This window comes from Podarcis pityusensis (assembly GCF_964106645.2).
Source record: "Podarcis pityusensis genome assembly, chromosome: 14".
Classification (NCBI taxonomy): Eukaryota; Metazoa; Chordata; class Lepidosauria; order Squamata; family Lacertidae; genus Podarcis; species Podarcis pityusensis.
The window spans coordinates 22,324,951-22,350,653 of NC_138039.1; the positions used below are offsets into that span (position 1 = coordinate 22,324,951).

Genomic DNA, 25,703 nt, shown 5'->3' on the forward strand with positions numbered 1-25,703 from the left:
CAATGATGCTGGAGAAGGGCCCAGCAGGGAGAGAGGCAGCTCCGCAGATGGGGAAGCAAATCAGCGCAACACCAGGGATAAAGGGGGGCAGATGGGAGAATCGGCGAGAGGGCTCCAGGACTCTTCACCGGACACCAGCGGGGAGAGCACGGGTCCTCCGCTACCCACTCCCTCCCTGCACAGAAGACTTCCGCGCAGAGAGAGTAGGAGGAGACTGGGTGTCAAACAACTTTTATGTTGGAAAAGATTTAAGAAACGCCCACTAACGGATTCTGCTAGCGACTGAGGCAGCCACGAAGTGAAGGGCTGCCCAGACTGAAAGGTTTAACAAGGCAACAAAGCCAGGAGAGGCAGCAACTTACTCACGAGCAACCCATACTCATTACAGCAATCCGTCAGTCCCTGACGTCGCTCGTGCACAGCGACAGGCAGGCAGCATCATGAGCAAAACCGGAGAAGCTGGTGCCATGGAGGGAGCAGCTGGAGGGCAAAATCTGGTGGAGAGGAACCGAGATTTGGAACAGCATGTGGCTCTGCTGACGGCGCGGCTGGACGAAAGGCGGTCTCAGGATGCTCAGGTCAGACCCACCCCCGTAGCAAGGAAGGTACCGGGACTGGTACACAAGTTTGGAGGGAAACCCCAGGACTACAGTGCGTTCCGAACGGAAATAGAGTATGCGTTGGAAGTGCAACAGAATGATTTTGCAGACGATGGGGAGAGGGTTGCCTATATTGTCGGACATCTGCAGGATGAGGCCAGAGAATGGATCAGGCCCCTAATGGCAACGCAGAATGCCGCCTTGAAAGACCTGAGGAAATTCTTCCAGGTGATGGATGCAATGTATTCCAGTGATGTACAGCAAAGTGTGACTCGGTGGGAACTGATGGGCTGCAAACAGGGGAACCAGTCAGTTAGAGACTACTGGTCACGCTTTGCCATGTTAGTCCACCGGCTCGGGTGGGATTTGGACTCTGAACCCATTCAAATGCTGTTCGAGGAGGGGTTGTCCCCAACGGTGAAGGACGAGCTTTCCCGCGCACCCCGCCTGCAGTCGATGGATCAGCTGACCAAGGCTGTGCTTGCGATTGGTGTAAGGCAGGAAGCGCGGGCCCAGGAGAAGTGGGAAGGGAGAGAGCAACGTTACCATGACTACCGCATTCCTGAAATACCAAGGCAGCCTTCCCCGCTGGCGGAGCCAATGGAAATAGATGGGGCGCACGCGCGGGAGATTTCAAACTCCAGTGAAGGTCGCAAGAGGGAGGGAAAGGATGGGAAAACAGCCAAGAAGTGTTTCCTCTGCCAGCGGCCAGGACATTTTGCCAGGGTCTGCCCGCTAAGAAAGGCCTGGCAAGGGATGGTGGGAGCTGCAGGGGGTGAGGAGGAGATGGTAAAGGAGCAGGGAAACGCCAAAGCTTGGCTGCCACTCAGCGGGCACAGCAGCCAGGCCAGCAACCAATAGAAGTGCCCCGACCAGACCCCCCCAGGGCGGCTATAGCCATAGAAGTGGTGCTAGAACTCCCAAATGGGCACCCAGTCAAGGTGAAAGGGCTGTTGGATTCAGGCAGTTCCTGCAATTTCTTCAGCAAGGACTTTGCACTAGAGCACCAGCTCCACCTGCTGCCCCTGGATTTCCCCTTGCAAGTAACCACCATTGATGGCAGGGAGCTTCTGGGAGGGGAAGTGACGCACCAGACCCCACCAATGAGAATGAGGGTTTCCAGGCACACGGAGACCATCGCCTTTCACGTAGCCTCACTGGCAGGGCCCCCAATAATATTAGGGATGAGCTGGCTAGCACAACATGATCCAGTGGTGGCATGGCATCAGAGAACGGTCACCTTTGGGTCCGCTTACTGCTTGGAACACTGTCTAGGGGGAGAAACCCCAAGAATGACCGTGGCCAGGGTGGCTGGGATAGCTGTAGAGCTGAAAGGGGAGGTGCCACCACAATATGCTGACCTGCAGGAGGTCTTCAGCGAGAAGGAGGCAGATAGACTACTCCCACATAGGCCCTTTGACTGCCAAATCAACTTGCTCCCTGGGGCACAGCTACCGGTGGGTAAACTGTATGCCATGTCGGACAGGGAGATGAAGGAGTTGCGGGAGTTTATTGACAAGAACCTGAAGAGGGGGTTCATAAGGGAATCAAAGGCGGTGGGGGGCAGTCCGGTGTTCTTCGTGGACAAAAAAAGGGACTAACCAGCCCAGATTGGTCGTAGATTTTAGGGCGTTAAATTTGGTATCAGAACCCGTGACCTTCCCAATGCCCAGGATTGACGACATTTTAACACGGGTGAGGCAGGGAAATATTTTTATCAAGCTGGACCTCAGGGGAGCCTACAATTTGATTAGGATGAGGGAGGGGGACGAATGGAAGACCACAATGTTCACCCCCCTGGGGGCCTTTGAGTACTTAGTTATGCCATTTGGATTACAGTCAGGCTCTGCCTGTTTTCAAGCTTTCATGCACCACGTGTTGGGGTCCCTGCTGTACAAGAACTGCGTAGCCTTCTTGGACGACGTCTTAATCTATTCGGACAATGAGAAGCAACATGTCAGAGATGTCAGGGAAGTGCTAAAGAGACTGCAGAAGCACCAGTTGTGGGTCAAGATGGAAAAATGTCAGTTTCACGCCAGAGAAGTCGAGTTTCTGGGGTACAAGTTGTCAGACAAAGGCTTAGCGATGGACCCAAGCAAGGTGCAGGCAGTGCTGGAGTGGAAGGCTCCCAAAACCCGGAAGGACGTGCAGAGGTTCCTAGGGTTCAGCAACTTCTACAGGAAGTTCATCAAGAACTTCGCCCACTTGACAGCACCCATCACAGATTGTCTCAGTAGCAAAAGGAAGTTCGCCTGGACAGAGGAGGCCCAACAATCCTTTGAGAAACTGAAGAAGGCGTTTGCATCAGAAGAGCAGCTCCTGCACGTGGATCTGGAGAAACCCATGAGGCTAGAGACCAACGTGTCCGACAGAGCCATTGGGGCGGTTCTTTTGCAGCCAGGGAGGAGCAAGCAGGAATGGAGACCGTGTGCCTTTTTCTCGAGAAAGCTGAACAAGTCGGAGCAAAACTATACTGTGTATGACCGCGAACTGCTTGCGATCTATGCGGCGTTTCGCCGATGGCGACATCTACTCATAGGGGCGCAGCACAAGATCCAGGTTTGTACAGATCACAAGAACTTGGAATACTGGAGGACCGCACGAGTGCTCAACCAGAGACAGATTCGATGGGCGTGGTGCAGGAGTTCTCCAAGTTTTCCTTCAAAATCCGATACGTGCCAGGAGAGGAAAACGTGAGAGCAGATGCTCTCTCCCGGAAACCGGAGTACTTGGAAGGAGAGGGGCCACCGGAGATACGACACGTGATCCCCGAGGACCGATGGGTGTGTGTGGGAACCTTGGTGGGGCAACGAGAACTGGCTGGACTTACTAGAAACGACGTGTTCGCACAAACTAAAATCCGGGAACTCCGAGACGGAAGAGAAACCCAAGGAGGGTTTGAGGAGAAGGAAGGGGTGCTGTACTATAAGGGGGCGCTGTATGTACCGGGGGAGGCCCTACGGGGGAAGGTACTCAAACAACTCCACGACAACCCCACAGCTGGGCACTTTGGACAGCACAAAACCATGATGCTCGTCACCAGGCAGTTCTGGTGGCCCAGGGTGAGGGAGGATGTACGGGAATATGTACGGGGTTGCGACCGCTGCCAAAGGGCAAAGGGGGAGCGGGCTGCCCCCGCAGGATTACTGGAACCCTTACCCACGCCGGGGAAACCTTGGGAGGTGGTGTCCATTGATTTTATGACCGATTTGCCCAAGTCCCGGGGGAAGACAGCGGTCATGGTAGTGGTCGATCTACTAACAAAAATGTGCCATTTTATAGCTTGCTCACATGCGGTCACGGCAGAGGAAACAGCCAGGTTGTTTGTAGACCACATCTTCAGGTTGCATGGGGATCCTTCGAGGGTCATCTCCGACCGCGGGAAACAATTTACTTCCCGTTTCTGGAGGAAGCTCATGAGCTTGCTGCAGGTCGAAGTGGGCTTCTTGACGGCGAGACACCCGGAAACCAACGGGCAAGCAGAAAGAGTGAACAGTATACTCCAGCAATACCTACGCTGCTACGTCAGCGAGAGGCAGAACGATTGGGTAGAGAAACTAGCACTGGCTGAATTTGCGTACAATAACGCTGAACATGTGTCAACGGGAATGAGCCCGTTCATGGCCAATTATGGGTGTCACCCCAGGGCCTTCCCGGGGAGTGGGGAGGAAGGTTGGAGCGTACCGGCGGCAGAGCAGTTTGTGGAAGAAATGGAAGCCCTGCACCAGCAACTTAAGATGAACTTGGAGCGGGCCAAGGAAATTTACAAGAGGCAGGCAGACAAGCGCCGCAGGGAAGGGGAGACCATACGGGTGGGAGATCGGGTGTGGTTGTCAACCCAAGGGTTACCTTTTAAGGGGGGGTGCAAGAAGTTGCAGCCCAGGCGGCTGGGACCGTTTGAGGTAACACAGCAGGTGAACCCCGTGGCATTCAAGCTCAAATTGCCAGACAGCATGAAGATACACCCGTGTTCCATAGGTCCCTACTCTCACCGTACAGGGAAGGACGGGGATTCCCGGGGCGAGAGGGAGAAGTCACCACACACCCGTAGGTAGAAGAGAGGGAGCACCACAACTTGGCCACGGAAATACTTGATTCAAGGTGGCGAGGGTGCCAGGTGGAGTACTTGGTGGCTTGGGAGGGAGAACCCGGGTCGGAAAACACGTGGGTTCCCGCGGAGGCAATCACTGACGGGTATCTGGTGGAGGAATTCCACCGCCTGTTCCTGGACAAACCCAAACCACTAGGGAGATTCTGGGAGGAGCAATTTGGAACCACAGACAATGAAGAGGATTTTGTGGGTTTTTCTGCCTCCAAAGGGGAGGGAGAAGAGGCTTTGGAGGAAGAAGAATCGGACTGGGAGGCCCACCCCGCAGGAAGGGATCAGAACAGGTGGGAAGCGGGTTTTGAATCCTCAGAGGATGGCGACAGCTCCTTCCGGGGGTTCCCCGCATCGTCGGCTGAAGAAAGGGACGAAGTTGGGTCAACAGGTTGGGCCGGGGGTGGAGGGGGTCCTGGGGGGGAGGTGGATGTCAGGGAACTGACATCGGAGCTAGAGGCGGAGGGAAGGCTCTCAAATGATGCTGGAGAAGGGCCCAGCAGGGAGAGAGGCAGCTCCGCAGATGGGGAAGCAAATCAGCACAACACCAGGGATAAAGGGGGGCAGATGGGGGAATCGGCGAGAGGGCTCCAGGACTCTTCACCGGACACCAGCGGGGAGAGCACGGGTCCTCCGCTACCCACGCCCTCCCTGCACAGAAGACTTCCGCGCAGAGAGAGTAGGAGGAGACTGGGTGTCAAACAACTTTTATGTTGGAAAAGATTTAAGAAACGCCCACTGACGGATTCTGCTAGCGACTGAGGCAGCCACGAAGTGAAGGGCTGCCCAGACTGAAAGGTTTAACAAGGCAACAAAGCCAGGAGAGGCGGCAACTTACGCACGAGCAACCCATACTCATTACAGGCGCTTCCTCTGTTTCTTAGTACTATCCCTGAAAGTTAGCCGGAGTGTTTCAAGAGGCCATTTTATACAGATCTGCCCTTAGTACCCAGGCACATAAATAGCTTGTTAGTCTTTAAAACAGGGGGAGCTTTAATCAAACATTGCTCCTTGGCGTGTGTGCAATCATGGATCAATAAAGCTGATTGCCTTTTGGCATAGATAGAGGGAGCTGTCATGATGAGCTGTTGAATTACCATCATCAACTAGGGTTGCCATATTTCAAGCAGTGAAAATCTGGACAGAAACGTTGCTGAGCTTTTTTGGGCGACATCACAAAGTATTACTAGAGCACTCTTCCAACTGGTGGAGCATGAGACTCTTAATCATAAGGTTGTGGGTTTGAGCTCCACCTTGAGCAAAAAGATTTCTGCATTTGAGGGGACTGGACTAGAAGACCCTCACGGGTCCCTTCCAACTCTGCAATTCTACGATTCTTTTGGGTTTCCATCAGCTAGTATTCAGAAGCGTTGTTGCTTCAAACAGTTGGAGGTCTCTGTGTAAAGATTTCTTAGAAAAACATCATGATTTTGTATTGAATTATTGAGAATACTACATGAAACAATCCTAAATGATGTCTTAGGGTCCATGTGCATGGATTTACCTACAACACACACAAAATACATCAGCCACAACTACTCTCCCCTCTTCAGAGCCTGGGAAGGGAGATGAACCCTGAAGCTTGATCATTGTAGCAACTCACAATAACCAAATTTTAACAGGGATAAAGGTGTCCCCCAAAGGCATAAAGAGGGCCAACATTTAGCAGACAGGCAGCTACAGGAAATAGGGAACCGTGTTTGGTCAACAGGGAGCCTCTGCTGACTTTGCCCAAAGTTTTTCCATTTCTCGCTCCTTCACTCTGCTAGGGTGTGGCTCTGATCAGGCGCTGACAACTCACAGAGCAGACATTTCAGCTGGTCCTGTGGTTGGCGTCTATATTTATCCTCCAGCGATGGCTTAGTCAGCTGTTTTGGAAGACAAGGCAGGATGCTGGTGCCTTGGCAGAGAGTTGGAAACTTCCACCCCAACAATGATTGTGCCCTTGAAGAAAGCCGTTTTGAATGCTCTTGGGTGATGTCTGTCTTTGTGCTTGTGTGTACATGCTTGGTTAGGGCAGGGTGAGGAAGCTTTGGCCCTCCAGATGTTCATGGACTCTACCCCCACCAGCCCCTGACAGCAGGACAAAGCCCCAGACCAACAGCAGTTGGGGGTAGTTCAAAATAGCTGGAGGGTGCCAGGTTGGCAAAGACTGGTTTATGCAATAGGGCTTGGGGGCCATCCTGATGCTGTCGAACCACATCTCCCATCATCCCTGACCATTGACCATGCTGTCTGCAGTGCTAGAAGTTGTAGTCCAACAGCATTTGGAGGGCTCTGGACTACACTCTGGCTATCCCTGCAGCAACGGGACTCCATTGCAGGGGATTGGAGTAGATGAGCGTCGGGGTCTCTTCGAACTCTACAATTTGATGAGTCTATTATTCCTATTTGGAGGCTCTTTTGCCTCCTGGCTCCGGAGGAAGATGGCTAGGCTGGCAAAGCAAATGTTCCAGTCCTGTGTACCTTTTGGGTTCTTTTTTAAAAAGCAAACAAGTGATTTATTTTTATTTTTTATTTGTAATTTGCTGTGTGCTGAAAAAGACAGCATGTATGTGTTTGCTGAGGCCTCCCTCCTCCAAGAGGCTTCCAACAAGGGGGAAAGCCAAGCCTCGTAAATCTACTGCGCAGGCCAAAACATTTCCCTTCCTTGAATGCGGCGATTATGATTGCAGGTTTTTTGCTGAGACGCCTGAGGCTCTGCCACGGCTGTTTAATTTGGAAGGTGAAGGCTTGATGGCAAAAGTGGCTAGAACAGACTTCCCCCTCCCAAGAGATTTTTTGAAAAAATATTATTTTTTAAAAAGTAAAAGGAAGAGGTTTCAAAAGGTAGAAAAATGAAGAGTTTTGTCTAGACCAGCCTTTTGTAACACAGTCCTCCAGATGTTTAGGACTGCAATTCCCATTAGCCGTGGCTGACATGGCTGTTCTGGCTGGGGATGATGAGAGCAGTGGTTCAAAGTGGAGGGTAATGGGTTAGGGAAGCTGGTCTAAGTAGTGCTCAGATGGGGAACTGACTGCTAGGAATGGAAAGATCTGTCAGTTTTGGTTCTCTCGGGTTCTTATTTTCCCAATCTTTAACTTCCATTCTCCACTTTTTGCAACAATTTGCAAGGTGTGTGTGTGTGTGTGTGTGTGTGTGTGTAAATCCTTATAAAAATTCATCAGCATTGTAGTGTGAATTTCTCCTAATAACCACATTTAACTATGCAGTTTTGATTCACGTACACATTTTTGCAATTTCCTCTAATACAATGCATTTTTGTCTGCCATTTTCACCAATATATTCTTTTTATGCACAATTTCCCTTAATATATACATTGTTATTTTTTTGTAAATGTTTGGTTGGTGAACTGCATAGAAAAATTAGGATCAGGGAAAGTTTCAAAGGATAACGCCAGTTTGCAGATTGTTTCAGAAAGTGCAAATTTGATAGATTTGGCTACCCCTGATCCCTTCCGACTTGTGCTGAGCTGCAAAACACCTGAAAAGCACCATGTTGCAGTGACTCCACTAGGAAGAGAGGTTGCAGCATTTCAGACTTTTTAGTTTAGAGAAAAAGGAGGTGAGATAAGTTTATAAAACTGCATGGGGAGCAGAAAGTGGGTGGAAAAAAGTTTCCAGAACTGATAGGCATCCAGTGAAGCTGCATGTTGGAAGATTCAGGACAGATAAAAGAAATGACTTCTTCACACTGTACATATTTAAACTATGGAACTTTCTCCCACAGGAAGCAGGGATGGCCACCAAGTTGAATGGCTTTGAAAGAGGACTGGACAAATGAATGGAGAAGGCAATCAATGACTACTGACCTTGATGGTTAGGTGGAGGCAGTAATGATTCTGCATGCCAGCTGCTGGGAACCACAAGAGGGGAGAGTACTCATGCACTCCAGTCCTACTTTAAGGGCTCCCCTAAGCATCTGGTTGGCTACTGTGAGAACAGGATGTTGGACTAGATGAAAATCTCCCGACATTGCATTGGCTTCATTGGATGTCCACGAGTTCTAGTGCTTATAATTTGATACCATTGGTTCATGTTTACTCCTGGCAGGTCTCTCCAGTGTCTGGCTGCTGAGAGGAGGTGGATTATAAGTTCTCTATAATGTTAGTAGTCATTATGATCTTGGAAGATGTTCAATAGGGTCAATTCTGGAGTGAGTTCTAATACCTGTTTAGTTATTTTGCATATATCTTATAGGACTGCTGTCCAGAAGGGTTGGGTTTTAGGGCATTCCCGCCACATGTGGAGGTATGTGCCTCTGGAGGTGCAGCCTCTCCAACATCTTGGTGAGGTTTCTGGGTGTAACAGCGCTGGTTTCTGTGGTGTTACGTGTCACCTATAGGTGAGTTTCAGAGTGAGGTCCCTTCTTTTGGCTGATATGGACTTAAAGGGAGGTTTAGACCACATTCTAGTCCACTGGGTGGGGTTAATTTCATAGCCTATGTTGTGCTCCCATTGTTCTTTGATCATGTCAAGGGCGTTTGTGGGATTTTGAAGCAGTGTTTTGTATATTGTGGATACCATCCCTTTACTGTGTACCTCTGCTGTCAGGAGAAGGTTTTCAAAGGTGGTCAAGGGCCTAGTGACTTCTACTACTCACCTTTTTTCTAAGCGAAGAGGCCCCAAAGGCTGAAGCCTTTTCTCATAGGGGAATTGCTCAATCCCCTTGGTGGCCCTGGTTGCCTGTGGAACCTGTTTGCAAAGTGCCCTGTACCAAGAAGGTGTTGTAGATCACTTCCTGTGGATGGCCTTTCCATTGCTCTGCTGCCTGCATTTCTTTGTTCCAAAGTTCACAAGCAAACTTCTCAATGTAGTGCATGGATCAATTTGCTTGTACATCGTAGTGGCAGCAGGAAGAGATGAATCAGAAGAAGAATGGAGGAGGCATGCACCAAATTACGGTTGTTCTCTTGCTGCTGGAGACTGGACGTTGCAAATCCTCTTCAATTTCTCTCCTGTCAGAGAGTGCTCCGTTTTCCGCTCTCTAAAAAATAGATGGCAAAGCTTCACAATCTCCCCCAAAATAGCCTCTCTCTATTTCAACTTGATTGTGCTCATCTTATAATTGTCACTGTAGCCATGATACTGTGTAATCCCGCCTGCCGTTTCTATTCAAAAGTGCTATGAAAAGCTCCAGATAGCAGAACTAGACTTCCAGAGTTGAAAAGGAATGGGAACAGTTGAGAGGGAGGAGGTGAGCCCTGAATATTCTGGCAGTTAGAATTGGGTTGCCATACATCCAGATTTTCCTGGGCATATCTGGAACACTGCAGCTGGTGGAAATCGGGAAAATGTACTGGAAAATCCAGACACATGGCAACCCATGTTGGCAGTGCCATTTTTGCTGAATTTTCCCCAAAACTAGCAATTTTGCAAAAAACCTCAACAAAAAACCTCAACAACTTTTCTGTCCAGATTTTCACTGTTTGAAATATGGCATTATAAGAATCCAGTTTCACCCAGACCCCAAGATTTGCCCTTTTCAGTGTGCTTCTGAGTCACTCTGTGTTCTCTCCATTTTAAGTTCTGTTTTGGGTTTTGAGCTGCTCTGTATGAAACAGAGCTGGATGTTCTTCATTTGCTATATATATTGGAAAGTGGTCTGTTCTCCATAGGTTTGGCCACCTCTTTAGATGTCATTGCCAAGTTCAGTACAATGGTTCCCAAGCTGGAGGGAGCAGTGATTGTTGATGCTTGGAAGCCGACCACCATTTTGAATCAAGATGGCAGACTGAAAAGTGACTTTGGCATGACTTTGGCATCTCCACCTTTGGAGATATCACAAAGGTTTGGCACCAGGGTTTCTAAGGTGGGGATGGATACCTTCATTGATATTTGGATGCTGGGCATCATTTTGAATCGAGCTGGCATACCAAAACATGACTTTGTTATGACTTTGCTGATTTTTGGCCTGATGGGTGCAAACTCATAAATTGTACTACCCATTAAAAAATTAATTCACACAAAATTTTGCCAGGGGAGGGGACAACAGAGGAAGGAGAGCAGAGGAAGACGCAGATGTTATAAATGTGAGCAAATGCAGTTATGTATTCTTAGTCTTTGTGTGAAGATATAAATCTATTTCTTTTTATTGAGAAAGGGCAAATTAGACGAGAAATGATAAAAGTGTTTAAAAATTATGCACGACATAAGTGGAGAAAGGAAAGTTCTTCTCCTTCTTTCATAACAATGGAACTCATGGGCATCGAATGAAGCTGAATGCTGAAAGATTCGGGACAGACAAAAGAAAGGACTTATTCATGCAGTGCATAGTTAAACATAGTTAAACTCACTCCCCCAGGAAGCAGTCATTGCCACCAACTTGGATGGCTTCAAAAGAGAATTGGACAAATTCATGCAGGAGGCGGCTACTAATGACTACTAATCATGATGGCTATGCTCTCTCTCCACAGTCAGAAGCAGTAAGTCTCTGAATATCAGTTGCCGGGAATCATACATGGGCTGGGGGCTGTTGTTCCCCAGAGGTTATCCACTTTGAGAACAGAATCCAGGGCCACACGAGTTTGGGGTCTGATGCAGCGGGCTCTTTTTAATATCCTTAGACCAGGGGTCAGCAAACTTTTTCAGCAGAGGGCCGGTCCACTTCCCTCAGACCTTGTGGGGGCCCAGACTATATTTTTTGGGGGGCGGGGAATGAATGAATTCCTATGCCCCACAAATAACTCAGAGATGCATTTTAAATAAAAGGACACATTCTACTCATGTAAAAACACGCTGATTCCCGGACAGTCTGTGGGCCGAATTTAGAAGGTGATTGGGCCAGATCCGGCCCCCGGGCCTTAGTTTTGCTATTTTGTGCGTGGGATTCAATCACCTCCCAGAAAATTCAGGTTGTGCCGCTAAAGCATATTCGGTGCTTTTGCACAAGAACCCTCCTGAACCTCCCCCCTCCCCTCCAACTTATTGCTGTAAGGAAAGTGTCAGCAAAATGCATTAGCCAGTGTAGGGTAACAATAGCCTGATTTGAGAACACACAACCTCCTTGCAGACAAATCAGGTTGAATGTGCAGTAAACAGGTCAACTGGAAGTGACCTACACCAGTATCCTATGCAACTGGCAGATGTTCCTCAAGAAATCCTGATGCTTGAGATCCTTGTTTTTAAACTGGAAGTGTTAAGGATTGAGCATGGGATCTACTGCATTCAAAGCATATGCTCTACAGCAGTGGTTCCCAATTACATAAGTACTGCGGGGCCCCTAGTTTTTCAAAAGTGAAGTCACGGACCCCCCCTTTACTTTTGAAAATTCTAATATCCCTATGGTAGTTTTTGTTATGTGAATGGTGCTGCAGACTCCCTGGGTGGGTTACGTGTGTGCATGGACAACAAGTTGGGAACCACTGCTCTACAACATAAGGACATAAGAAGAGCCTATTGGAAAAGTCCAATGGCCCATCTAATCCAGCATCCTGTTGCACCTTGGCCAGTTAGAGGCCTTTGGGAAATCTGCAAGCAAGACCTGAGTCCAACAGCCCTCTCCCTTTCTGTGGTTTCCAGCAACCGACATTCAGAAGCATCCTGGGTAAGGAACAGAGGTAAAGCTATAGGCTTCATGGAATAGATGGTTTTCAGGAGGAGCTCTGAAGGAAGAGCAAGAGAAAGCAAGCGATATCTTCATAGGGCAAAAGGCTACAGCTGATCTGAATCCTACACTTAAAGTTCATAGAATGTATATTCTCAGCTCAGTGCTGATCTGAGACTCCAAAACACGTTGCATGGTTGGAAAGTTCACTCCCTTGCCAAAGCCGAGAACATCTGTCTATCACATTAATAAATTCTTTTGGGAGGAAAAGTGGCCTTCTAAGTGATTCTAGTTCTCAAAGGAAAATGAATTCCACGTGTCTCCCCCTTGTCCATTTGGATGCAGAAGACGTTGGTCTGGTTAAGTTTTCAGCCTCCTCTTTTAACCTGAAGATGCAGAAGCTGAACCCACAACATTGTATTGGATGTGTGTGCAAGCAACTCCAAGAAAATCTTCCTGAGAGCCGCTGGCCATGTGAGGCCACAGAGTTTCATAAGAAGTTGGCTTGCTACCCAGTGTTTCGTTTGGATACCAGGAAGGGAGCTTCTAACGGCGGGAGAAACCACAAGTCTGATCCCTGAATGAACAAGGGAGCACTCAGATCTCCAGGCTGAGCAAAGGGCAACTAGGAAGCTGAGGAGAAAGGAGTTTTTGAGTCACAAAGGTAAGTTGTGTGACACCCGAAGTAGTGATATGCAACAGAATGAAAGCTTATGCCAAGGAATTCATAGGGGTGGCAAACCGAGAAGGCCACCAGTTTGGTTGCTCAAGTTTTTGACTTTGAAGTGTTACAACAGATTGGGGGAGAAATTGATCTGTTACTAGGATTGGGAGAGAAATTTGACTCTGTTCCAAATTTAATGAGAAACTAGCTAATTCATACTTCTTGAACCAATATGCGAACCAAGATATAATTCTTTGAAATGCACTTTTATCCAAATTTTGTGATGTAGTGGTCCAATCAAACAATGTGTACAGCCATGCATATTTTAGAGGAAAGCATGCATAAAAATGTATATATTGGTGAAAATAACATACAAAAATGCATTATAGTAGGGGATGTTGCCTGCAACAAAGTGTGCCTTAGTCAAAAAAATGTGTATTTTTAGGAGAAATATGCACTCAAATGCTGGTGAGTTTTCACGAGAAGTTTTTCAAACTGCTGTGGAAAGGGGGGGGGGCTGAATTTAAGATTGGAAAAATGAGAAACCAAGAGAAGCTGAAATGAACAGATTTGTTCATCCCTGTGACCTGTCAGTGGGGTAATTGTGGCAGTGATGACGTCTTTCCTGGATTGATCTGGACAGAGGTGCAAAAATGGGCATATAATCCAGGTGATTTATTCATGGAAGATTACATTGGTATGATATTTTCCTTTCTATATGGAATAGTTAAGCCTGTTTTCAAGACATGAAATGAAATCCCCTAATATCACAATTTTTCTTTTCAATTTCCCCCGATATATGTATTTTTGCCCACATTGCCTGGCTGAAGAACTGCACTGCAAAATTGAGAGAAGTGCGACTTCTGAAGGGTGGCTGAGTTTCATTTCACATTTAGTTTTGGAGAGTGCAAATTATGCAGGTTTGCCTTTAAATGTGAACTGTACTGAATGTCTTCCCCCACCCCAACTCCTGACATGAATTGGGGTGGGAGGTGAAGGAAGAAGGCAGATTCCATCCTGGGGCCTCTTCTTGCTGATCCCTAAACCATCAGCCACTTTGCCAAAGACAAGATTGGATCAAGAAGGATTTGGGACGGTTGCATCCTAGATAGGTAGGGGGAAGTCTGCCGGGTTTCCCCCACCCTCTACCGTGCAGCAGAAAGCCTGTCTGGATCAGCTGAGCAACCATTGATGGAATTGGTTTCCTGCCTCATTACATCCAAGCTGCATAGACTGGTGCCGGGTTCCTGTTGCGTCTGTCTGCGGCTCTCGTCACAGCAAGCCTCCCTTGCACCGGGTGGTGATATCGACTTTCATGATCAATGCCATGCTAATGCAGTCACACGAAAAGAGCAGCCCTGGGCAGGGAGGGGAGGGGAGCCTCTCTGCTGAATTCTTCTAAACTGCTGTTGGCAAGGATTCCACAGGTGCCACCCTCACCCTCCGAGCCAGGAGCAATGACCTGTTGTTGCAGATATCAGAGTAGTATAGCGCTCTGGTAGAAGGAGGGGAAGTTCTTCTACCCGAGGGTCATAATATCCTGCCCCCTCTAGCCCTAGATACATGGCTTTCTGCTATAGGGTTGCCCGATTCCAAGCAGTGAAAATCCAGAGGTGGAGGAATCTGTCAATTTCAGTTTCTCACTTTCTCCTTTTCCCAATTTTTTTCCAACCTCCCCTTTCCAGTTCGGTTCTCTGCATTTGTGTGTGTGTTCCTTAAGCGTTGTCTGCATTATAGGGAATAATTTGCATATTACTGTGACTAACAGATACATTTTTTTGCAGGACATTTGTCCAAACACAATGCATTTAAAAGAAATATTGTTATAGATGGGGGGGGGGGGGACTCCCGCTTAAACTCTAGAAATTAATAAATGATAGGATTTTGATTATTTGGAGTACAGAAGGGAAGACTGGAAGCCAGTGGAAAAATACAGGCTATGCTTGCTTTCCAAGCCAGGGCTTCACTTGGGATAGAGGCATTAACATGACAAAAAGTGTTGATGGCCCACCAGAAAGGAATTCTTGGGCCTGGGCAGACAAAGGTTGCCATGGTGATGTGGTGTGTGTTTGAGGTGTCATGAAAAGAGATGCATTAGAGCAAGGGGTGTTAGGAAGAAGAAGGGAGAGAACAGACAGAGCTCCATCTTGGGTGGGCAGGCTGAAGGCTGGCTGGGAGAGATGCCTTTGCCTCCAGTGGTGCACTGCTGTGGGGGACAAGGTCTGCTGGAAATGAACATGCTGTAAGATCTGGATTCCCTCCATGCAGACTGAAGGTGTAAATAGGTGAATAAACCATATTTCTTAAAGTTATGATAGCTGCCTCTGGGTGAGTGCCTGGATGGAACCCCCTGGAACCTTGTTACTGCTCGGCAGAGAGTGGGGGTGGCGCCCAACTTCTGTAACAATATGCTATTTTCACTAATGTATGCAATCTTATGTGTGCGGGTGGCGCTGTGGTCTAAACCACAGAGCCTAGGACTTGCTGATCAGAAGGTTGGTAGTTCGAATCCCCGCAGCGGGGTGAGCTCCCGTTGCTCAGTCCCAGCTCCTGCCAACCTAGCAGTTCGAAAGCACATCAGTGCAAGTAGTTAAATAGGTACCGCTCCGGCGGGAAGGTAAACGGCGTTTCCATGTGCTGCTCTGGTTCGCCAGAAGCAGCTTAGTCATGCTGGCCACATGACCCGGAAGCTGTACGCCGGCTCCCTCGGCCAATAAAGCGAGATGAGCGCCGCAACCCCAGAGTCGGCCACGACTGGACCTAATGGTCAGGGGTCCCTTTACCTTTACCTTATGCATTCTTATGCACACGTTTCTCTAATATATGCAACTTTGCACACATTCGAGGAAAATTAAAGCAAATCTGATTTTGCATCAGATTATTAAATCTGACTGTGCATCCACTTTCTCTTACTTAGGAAAAGAACAAAAAGTGAGGCATCATCGCTAGCCAATACTTTTGGCTGGAAATGGTATGAAACCCAGGTTTCCCCTTTGCCAGGAACATAACTGTAATGGAAAGAGCTCTGCTTCTGACTCAACCGGAATTTTAAAAAAACTTAATGTGCTGAGATGATGATTCAGCTCTCTGTTACAGCCCAAGACAGCCCACTAGGGTTGCCACCCTGCCTTCTGGTAGGGCTCCTGTGCTATTAACAGCTGCATGACAGGCAGAAATTCAACAGGCAAAGCTTTCCCCAAGGAGAAAATATCTACTTGCGCTATGACTGTTGACAGTGCAGGATCCCTTGCCTGATGATGAGGGGAGAAAACTTACATTATCTTCAGAAGGGGAAATATTTCCTTTCTGGGTGTTCACACTGTTGCCTCAGCAGAGAATAGAACAGATAAGCATAACAAACATTTAGCAGGGGACATTGCTCATTTTCTTGCCATGCCAAGATTCACCTGCTGATTTCTGGTCAGCTGGCAACCATAGTTATGAAGGGGGTCTGTTCACAGGGCAAAATGGGTCTGCAGCCCCCTGGAGCCTTTGTGAACTCACGCAAACAGGGCTTCCAGTGTGGCTGCCCCTGTTCTGTGGGGATACAACAGGCACCCACTGTCTGCGCTTTCTGGAAACAACTGAAGAGTGGCTGGGGCAGGGTACTACTACTACAACTAATTCTGTTCTGACAAGCTTTCCTAGCTGGACGAATGGGTCACTGCCATGGGCATCCTTTGGTAGCTCTCTCTCTCTCTCTCTCTCTCTCTCTCTCTCTCTCTCTCTCTAAGTCAGTGTGGTGTATTGGTTAGCGTTAGAGTGTCAGACTAGGATTTGAGAGACCAGGGTTCAAATCCCTACTCGGCCATGAAGCTCACTGGGTGACCTTGGGCCAGTTGCTGCCTCTCAGCCAAACCTACCTCACAGGGGTATTGTGGGGATTAAATGAGGAGGAGGAAATCATGTCTTCTACCTTGAGCCCCATGGAGAAAGAGCAGGAAAAGAAGAGCAACGCACACACATTTCTGTTGTTTTTTGTGTTCTTTTTATCATTTTTATTGTACATCACCTTGAGATGCATTGTGGAAGGCGATTAATAAGAAAATTATCATAATACATACTACTATGATGACTAATTATTATTATTAGTAGTAGTATTTTGCATGCTTAATGTCACATCTTAATTTGGCCCTCAGGCAAAACCTGGCCATTCACTGCATGTGTAGAACTGCTGTTTCTGTTTTTATTGTGTAAATCACTTTGAGACATCTGAGTGCAAAAATGTGACTAATAAATAATGATAATTATACATTACAATGATGTCACAATAATGCAGGAAATCTGTGCCTTTTCCATTTCTATACCCTCTTTTTCCATGCCTTCCTATATATACCTAAATATGCAAGGTTGTCGTTATACAGCCCTTTCAGGAGGATTTCTAATGCCTCATTACGATCCTAGCTTAGCATGAAGAAATACAGTTGGGAAGGCGAAAAGTGAGCTTAATAGTTGCATGGTGTGTGTGTGTGTGTGTGTGTGTGTGTGTGTAATAAAAATGGGCAGCTGGAGCCACCAGTTCCCCAAAATCCTTGAACCACCACTTGTTTGGGCTACTAACACTATCAAAATGTCTCCAAAACATTTGGAGGCAGAGGGTCTTATATCAGCAGGATGTTCCTAGAAGCAGCAGAAAACACTGTAAACACTTTGGCCATTGTTGTAGCTGCACTTCTTTTCTGAAGTCAAAGCTTCCTTGCCGAAATCTCCATCCCTTTTTGTGGCTCCGACAACACGGTGCTAGAGAACCAACGCCAGTCTGCCCAAACGCACAGAGGAAAGCGACCCCAGTCCATGCGAAGCTCTGAAGCCAAGAGGAAGATGGAGTGAAGGAGACAGCTCTGTTTCCTCTGGAGGGGTGGCGGTGATGTCACTTCCTCCCCATCAGTCCTAAGGAAGAACCTTCAGATCTCCCATTCCACAGCAAGGTAACCTGGGTGGCTGATGGGTGTTGTAGTTCAGAAGGTCCTGGAAGGGCACCATGTTGGGGGGAAAGGGGAGGAGCCAGTGGCGTAGCGTGGGGGGTGCAGGGGGGGCCGGCCGCACCGGGCGCAACATCGGGGGGGGGGGCGCGCTCGCACTTGCAGCTCTCTGCCCCTACTAAAATCCACGGGTTAGGGGGCGCAAATTACTTGCCTTGCCCCGGGTGCTGACAACCCACGCTACGCCACTGGGAGGAGCCCCTGTGTCTCCTTCCCAATGCCACTGCTGCTCCGTCCACTGGCCAGGAGAAATTGGGCGCCCCTGGGGTCAAAACAGAAGCCATGATAGCTTTAGACATTCTGGAGCTTTCCTGGGAAAATTGGGACTGTTGAAGTGTATTCCCTTGCCAGAAACCCTGGGGAGCTGTTGCCAGTCAGTGTAGGAAATCCTGAGCAAGTTGGACCAATGGCCTGACTTGGCATAAAGTGGATTAGGTACTTTGTTCCTAAGAACAGGAGGCACTATGACAAAAGAGAAGTACTTGCCAGTTTCAAATTAACACCACTATCGATTTTAGAACAACCCCGCTGTGTTTCCTGACTTTGCAATGAAAAAGCTCCCACAATCTTCGAGCCAGCAATTGGTCTGTTTCCCTTTTCCTCCTCTTCAAAGATAAGGATTTCTTCTCAATAACATGATCAGCTTTGAATACTCCCAGAGAAATGTAATCTCGGTCTTGCCTTTTGGCCCCTGGCCATCAGCTTAGCTCTTTAACTCCCTCTCCAAGCCTTTTTTTTTGACTCTTTCTTGTGCCAAGGGGAGAGAGACCTTAGGATTTGTTTGCTGGATCAGGCCTAAAGGTTCCCCAGTTTTTGCCATAGGAAGCTGCCTTATACCAAGTCAGACCCTCGCTCTTTCTCAATATTATGGGTTTGAGTTTTTTGCTCTTTTTTTCTCCATGTATGTTGTGCTTTTGTATTATATTTTTCTGTTGTGAACCACCCTGAGATCTGTGGATGAAGGGCAGTATACAAATTTTAATAATAATAATAATAATAATAATAATAATAATAATAATACCACTGAGCTCTTGGATGTGATGCCATTGCACTCTGAATTTCCCCACCCCCGAAACGTAGCAAACCAATGAAAAGAGATGCAGGTGAGAAAACTCATAATGGAAAGACGTCCTGTCATGTACTCTGTTACTAAATACTACAGAGAAGAGGACATTTGGGGCTTCTCTTTCCGATGGTAGCAACACACCAGCCACAATGCCTTGCTTGGACTGCCATAGGAAAAAAGTACCTAAGAGTATGAAGTTGCAATTATGTCCCTATATTCAGCTATGAAATATTGTGGGGCATGTGTGCAGTATTCTTATTTCCTTATTTCAGATCGGGAAGCAGAGTCTGAAAAAAGGGTGATTTTTTTTTAAGATAGCAGGGGGAAAGGGGTACCAACCATTCAGATTTTTGAGCAAGTGCCATGGGGGCCACACAGCTCTTATAACTTCCGCTATAATTTATCTGAGACACGAAAATCACATAGAGCTGAAAGAGGGAGAGGGAAAGAGGGCCACTTTCCCAACTTCCTCCTCTATGTACTTTTCAAGAAAGGAAAAGGTAGCCACCCTCAAGCAGGAAGTCAGTGTGTGAGTTTTGCTCAAACATGGGTGACAGAAAAGAATTCGGGGTGCCAGTGTGACCACTTGTGCCATGTTGATGACTCTTGATTCAAGGTCACCTGGAGAGTCAGTGTGGTGTAGTGGTTAGGAGCGGTAGACTCGTAATCTGGTGAACTGGGTTCGCTTCCCCGCTCCTCCACATGCAGCTGTTGGGTGACCTTGGGCTAGTCACACTTCTTTGAAGTCTCTCAGCCCCACTCAACTCACAGAGTGTTTGTTATGGGGGAGGAAGGGAAAGGAGAATGTTAGCCACTTTGAGACTCCTTCGGGTAGTGATAAAGCGGGATATCAAATCCAAACTCTTCTTCTTTTTCTACTGGAGGTGAAATTTGAACGGGGGACTTAACAGGCTCCCAATATGAATTGATGATGTTTTCTCAGTTTCCCTAGGACACCCTCTCATAAAACTGCAAGGACAGCCAAGCTTTTGGATCGTTAGTAATGCCACAGGGGAAAACGACGAGCTTAAACTGGGTGAGTTCATGGCAAGTAAAAATTACGATCACTTCACCTCTGAAGGATCTGTATCTGCATATAACGGGGACACTGAGAAGCACAGTAAGCTGAGATGTTATCAGTACTAAGTAATGTTTGTTGTGGTACGGTGTGAGCATGGTGTGATGTCCTTGAGCTCCAGAAGCTCAAAAATTAAACCTCAGCAGATGCAAGGCCTGCTTTCTCAAGGAAAGAAACAATATCAAACATCAATTGACCCTCCCAAAAAGGGTAAGAAAACAGGCAGATGGGGACTGGTTGAGGACAGGCTGAGACAGGTGGGGCAGTGTCCCTATTTGGCCTCATGGACCAGCCACCCCACATAATTCCACATAATGATTTGAACTCACAAGCCAAATCTTTGACTACAGGTGTCTAGCGTATTCCTGCTAATGCCCCATGACTGCTTAGCAGGTGATCCTTCAAATCTTTGCTCTTAAGGAGGAAGTGGGGGAAACTAAACACAGTGACTTCGGGACTAATAGAAGGTGTCTTTAATTTCCACAACAACCTAATAAAGCCAAAATATGTGTCTCAGACCCCAGGATGCTTCCTTTCCCCCATCACTCTTTTTACTACCCCACATCATTGAAGCACCTGTCATGGTGAGCAAATAGGGCTTTGATCGCTTTTTGCCATGTTCAGACACCACAGGCCCACTGCACTCATCCATCATTTTATATACAGGTAGCTACAGCAGATAAATGAGGCTGTGGGTGGATGTTTCTCTGGCAAAATAGTTAATAATAGATTTGATGCGTTTTCTCTTTTCCTACCGATCTTCTTCAGCTGCATGCGAAGCAAAGGTGTCAGAAAACCTTTTTTCAAAAAAAGAAGTCCTGAGCTGAAAAAGGATCAGGTGTGTTGTGGAAGAAAATAAGTTAAAGCAGTGCTTTTCCCTGGGGGTACGCATACCCCCTAAACATTTTATGAATCTTTGTACTTTTGTCCATTTACTGTGTTTATTTCCGCCCAATTTGAACTATGAAAATGGTGATTTTCTTAAGTCAAAATGAGAGTACCCCTAAACATATTTTTTTATAGAAAAACAGCACTAAGTTAAAGCAACAGTTTTTGTTGAGTGGGAAAAGCTTCAGAAAAGGGCAACCAAAATAACCCCGCGGTTTTTAAGCAGCAGACAATGGAGATACAAAAAAGTTGCCCAAGGAGCACAACATAAAAATAATTAAAATTAGCGATAAATTCAGAAGACAGCCAGAAAAAAACTACCACCACCAGTTGTTGTTGTTGGGGTCCCTGATTCAGCAAGATGCCTGCAATGCAAGGGTAAGTTAGGTGGCCCCGAGTCCCTTCCCTCTCCCTGGAAAACATTTCTTCCTTCTCATTTGGCTAGTCCAAGATGAGGGTGCCCCTTCTCCTGCTCTTGGCTTCTTCTCTGCATGCCACAAGACCACTGGGTGAAAAGGCCTTCCCAAAGAGAGAGGCCCGGAGGGTTTCATCATGCGTGCGATGCTGCGGGCCGGCTGAGCAGCCCAGCTCCATCACGGCTTCCCGCTACACTCGGATGACCAGCGACTCCGTCTATGCCATGCCCAGGATCCAGCCCACCATCAACATCACAATCTTGAAAGGTAAGCAGCCGTCCAAGGTTAGTCCTTCTTCCCTGCAAGAGTCGCTTCACGTGGGCACATTTATCACTCAATGTCTGCAGCATCCAGCGATGAAGCTAGCGTGTGTGAATAGCATTCAGAAACCATAGATATTGATTATTTATTGATTTGCAACATACTTTTTTTAAAAAAAAACTGCTTTACAACATCCCCATCTCCCCACCAAAGGCTTATGAATGTCAATGATAAGACAGTCCTTGCCCTCCGTCTTATAACTGAAAAGACACAGCACAAAAGGAAAAAGGCTTTGGAGGGAGGAGGCGGAAAAAGCAAACCCAGGCTCTGTTTCTTAGTTACAGAGTTCTCATAATGACCAGTTGGAAAGGAAAAGCACTCAACCTCATTTTAAATGTACTCTTTTTTCAGTGGAACAAATTCACACATTCAGCTACAAACAATTTGGTGCTGACTAATCTGGTGATGGATGGACGTTCCTCTAGGGGCCGTCCTCATGACTTAGCTACCTTTACCTTCATCCCTTAATTCCGTCTCCCCGCTGAACAAAGTTTATGTATTTACCTGAAAGTATTTTCCTTAAGTTGCTTTTTAGGGCTTTGCCCTCACAAAGTGATACACAGCCAAGAGCAAGGGAAATTATCAAGATATAGTAGTAACGCTGGCTTGGATCCAGAATATTTTAAGGAGCTTTTCTGTAGCACTCAGGCCGATTCCAATCACAGTAAAAGATAGCATTGAAGAGGGATATATGCAGAGCTCAACTATGAGGCCTGCAGAGATCTATTGTGTGTGCATGCCAATTTGCGCCATCTCAACAGTGGGCACCCAGAAGGACTCCAGAAGCAAATATCAGCATGAGGGCACGTATACAGGTAAAGGTGGCCCTTCAAATAAACTATAGATATGTTTAATACCACTTGTTCAAAATCCATTCGTTATTGGCATGGCCCCTTACCTCACATGTGCCAAAACTGAATTCTAGCTTTGCAAACTGGCTCCTGGATATTAAAAGATTCAGAAGGTACTTCTTCACTCAGCGCATAGTTAAACTATGGAACTCACTCCTGCAGGAGGCAGTGGTGGCCACTATCTGGGATGGCTTTAAAAAAGGATTAGACAAATTCATGGAGGTGAAGGTTATCAGTGACTCCTATCCATGATGGCTATACTCTGCCTCCTTTGGCTAAGCCTGCAACACTTCTGAATACTAGTAGCTGAGAAGTGCAGGAGGGGAAAGTGATCTTGTGCTCAGGCTCTGCTTGTGGGTTTCCCACAGGTATCTGGTTGGCCACTCTGAGAACAGGAAGTTGGACTAGATGGGCCATTGGCCGGATCCAGCAGGCTCTTCTTATGTTCTTGCCTGGCCTCCATAGAATCATAGAGTTGGAAGGGATGCAAATGGTCATTTAGTTCAACACCCTGCAATTCAGGAATGCAATCAAACTTTTGTCCCGGCCAGATACCCCTACCCTCCAGCCCACAACTACATGGCAGATAAGCACTTTCACAACCTGCCCTCTCCTTGTGCCCTCAGGTGAAAAAGGTGAAATGGGAGAGCGAGGAATTTCTGGCCCGGAAGGCAAAGCGGGTGAACGAGGCCTTCGTGGTCATAGCGGCCAGAAAGGGCAAAAGGGCCACATTGGGCTACCAGGCAACTCCTGCAAGCAACATTACGTGGCTTTTTCTGTGGGCCGGCGGAAACCCCTCCACAGTTCTGACTACTACCAGCACGTCACTTTCGACACCGAGTTTGTCAACCTCTATAAACACTTCAACATGTTCACAGGGAAGTTCTTCTGCTATGTGCCGGGGATCTACTTCTTCATCCTCAATGTCCACACCTGGAACTACAAGGAAACCTATCTCCACATCATGAAGAACGACAACGAGGTGGTCATTCTCTACTCGCAGCCCAGCGAGCGGAGCATTATGCAGAGCCAGAGCCTCATGCTCGACCTCCATGAAGGGGATGAGGTTTGGGTGCGGATGTTCAAGCGGGAGAGGGAGAACGGCATCTACAGCGAGGAGTCGGACATCTACATCACCTTCAATGGCCATTTGATTAAGCCGGCCGTCGAGTAACAGGCTCCAGGTCTAACATAGGATAAGTGGTCCCACCTGTTCTCTCAAGGGGGCATGTCCATGAACTGCTTACCTACATGGGGTCCAAGAGAAATTTGGAAGGGTAACCCATGAACAAGTGCTTTGAGGCTTGCTGTTTCCTCCAGGGCCTCATCTGCACCGTAAAGCAGTATCATATCACTTGAGACAGCCATGTCTTCTCCCAAGGAATCCTGGGAAGTGCAGTTTGTGGTTGTTGGGAGACCCCTATTTGCCTCCATTAGCTACAGCACCCAGACTTTTCAATTTAATTGTCCCACACTTGTTTGTATTTGTCCCACACTTGTTTGTTCTTGTTCTTGTTCTGTTTGTTTTATATACCTTAAACTTTATGTAAAAACTTATTTTTTTTTTAAAAAAAGAATAGGCGTTTCCTAACACCTTTCAGCCACTTTAGCAAAGTACACTTCCCATGATTCTTTGGGGGAAGACATGGCTGTTTAAAGTGCTTTGATACTGCTTTAAATGTATAATGCGGATGGGGCCTAGTACTGTGATAAACAGACCTGGGGCAGGATCTCTGGGCCTTAAATGCAGTGGTGGTGGGGAAATGACATTTGAGGTTGTGTTTTGCAGGCTCTCCCCCTTTAAGATGTGCTTAATGAGATTATGATGGGAACTTTAGGGTTTAGGCTGCTTGCTTAAGCACGTTCACTTAAGAATAAATTAACAATGCGTGAGCATCTGACTGAACTTCTTCACTGACTCAGGTGAGAGAAGTGTTTTGGAAAGGTTTCTGAAAAGTCAGAGGATGGGTGAGGTAAGAGGCTGGCGCTGGTCTTTCTGTGACAGGTCTGGAGAGCCTCAGTTTTTGGGGTCTGAATGCAGCCCTCCAGGCCTCTCTGCCTGGCCCTTGGCACCCTCTCCAACCCACACTCCTTCTCAGGCTACACCACACACTGCTCCTATCCCACCCCCTTCTTGTAGGCCTTATCCTGGCTGGGATATGTCCATGACCCTTGCCTCTCTCGCTTGCCTGCGTGCATGGAGGACAGAGAGAGATGCGTATGAAGAAACCTATGGCAGTCGTGTGGCTGCAGGGTAGCCTTTTCTTTATAAAAGGTAAGATTCACATCCATGGTTCCTCTCACTTTTGCCTCTGGCCCTGTCCGCTGCAGGCACACAATGCCTGGAAGGTTGCCCACAAGGGAATATGTGACTTGGGCTGGAAAAAAGATTCCCCAACTTCTACCACACCCAAAATTTGCTGCACTTCTTTGGAATTGCAATGAAGGAAGCCACAGGAACAACTGGACTGAAGCTTAGGGAACAGTAGAGCTATTGGGACGCTCCTTGAGGGTACAGGGATCGGGTGGGGGACTTCAGGTCTTTTCTTGACACATTAGCAGTGGGTTTGTTTTGCTTTAATTTGCTCTCTGGTGCTTCCCCAATTCTTCCACATAATTACTGTCCAGAAGGGGCTACGGTGCAACAAAAGTGGAAGGAAACAAAAACCAGAACATTTGTTGCAGGATTTTATCAGGAAGTTATGAGATACGAACTGGAAATGAAGCAGTGTGACAGTCCAAACCCTTTCTCAGCTGCAAAGGGTTTTGAGAATGGGATTGCATATGGCTGCCCTGATAGCATCATGAACACAAATCAGCATGAATGTGCAATAAAAAGGACATATGGAAGAGCCCATTTGGGCCATCTAGCTTAGTATACAGTAGTACCTTGGGTTACATACGCTTCAGGTTACATACGCTTCAGGTTACAGACTCCGCTAACCCAGAAATAGTACCTCGGGTTAAGAACTTTGCTTCAGGATGAGAACAGAAATCATGCTCCAGCAGCGTGGCAGCAGCAGGAGGCCCCATTATCTAAAGTGGTGCTTCAGGTTAAGAACAGTTTCAAGTTAAGAACGGACCTCCGGAACGAATTAAGTACTTAACCCGAGGTACCACTGTAGTCTGCACTGACTGGGAGGGACTCTCTGGGGCTGAGGACGAGGGACCCATCCAGAAAGACGGAGGCATT

The 25,703-nt window shown here is 47.4% G+C and overlaps 1 protein-coding gene and 1 long non-coding RNA gene across 6 annotated transcripts in view; one reads left to right on the forward strand and one right to left on the reverse strand.

Annotated features, from left to right (window-relative positions):
* LOC308463285 overlaps positions 1-25,703 on the reverse strand; it is a 447,382-nt gene that overhangs the window by 44,444 nt on the left and 377,235 nt on the right. The gene's annotated exons all lie outside the window — the stretch shown is intronic.
* On the forward strand, positions 12,564-24,406 carry C1QTNF8 (C1q and TNF related 8). Of its 5 annotated transcripts, none has more exons than XM_080981532.1 (6): positions 12,564-12,908; positions 17,575-17,748; positions 17,809-17,836; positions 19,909-19,992; positions 21,368-21,605; positions 23,137-24,406. In XM_080981532.1, the coding sequence occupies exons 4-6, from the start codon at positions 19,960-19,962 to the stop codon at positions 23,682-23,684; spliced, it is 819 nt and encodes a 272-aa protein (XP_080837658.1). In that variant the 5' UTR covers positions 12,564-12,908; positions 17,575-17,748; positions 17,809-17,836; positions 19,909-19,959; the 3' UTR covers positions 23,685-24,406. The 5 variants fall into 5 exon arrangements, with proteins under 5 accessions (XP_080837658.1, XP_080837659.1, XP_080837657.1 ...); XM_080981531.1 differs by having other exon boundaries at positions 12,565-12,908; positions 17,504-17,748; positions 19,900-19,992; XM_080981529.1 differs by having other exon boundaries at positions 12,565-12,908; positions 19,900-19,992.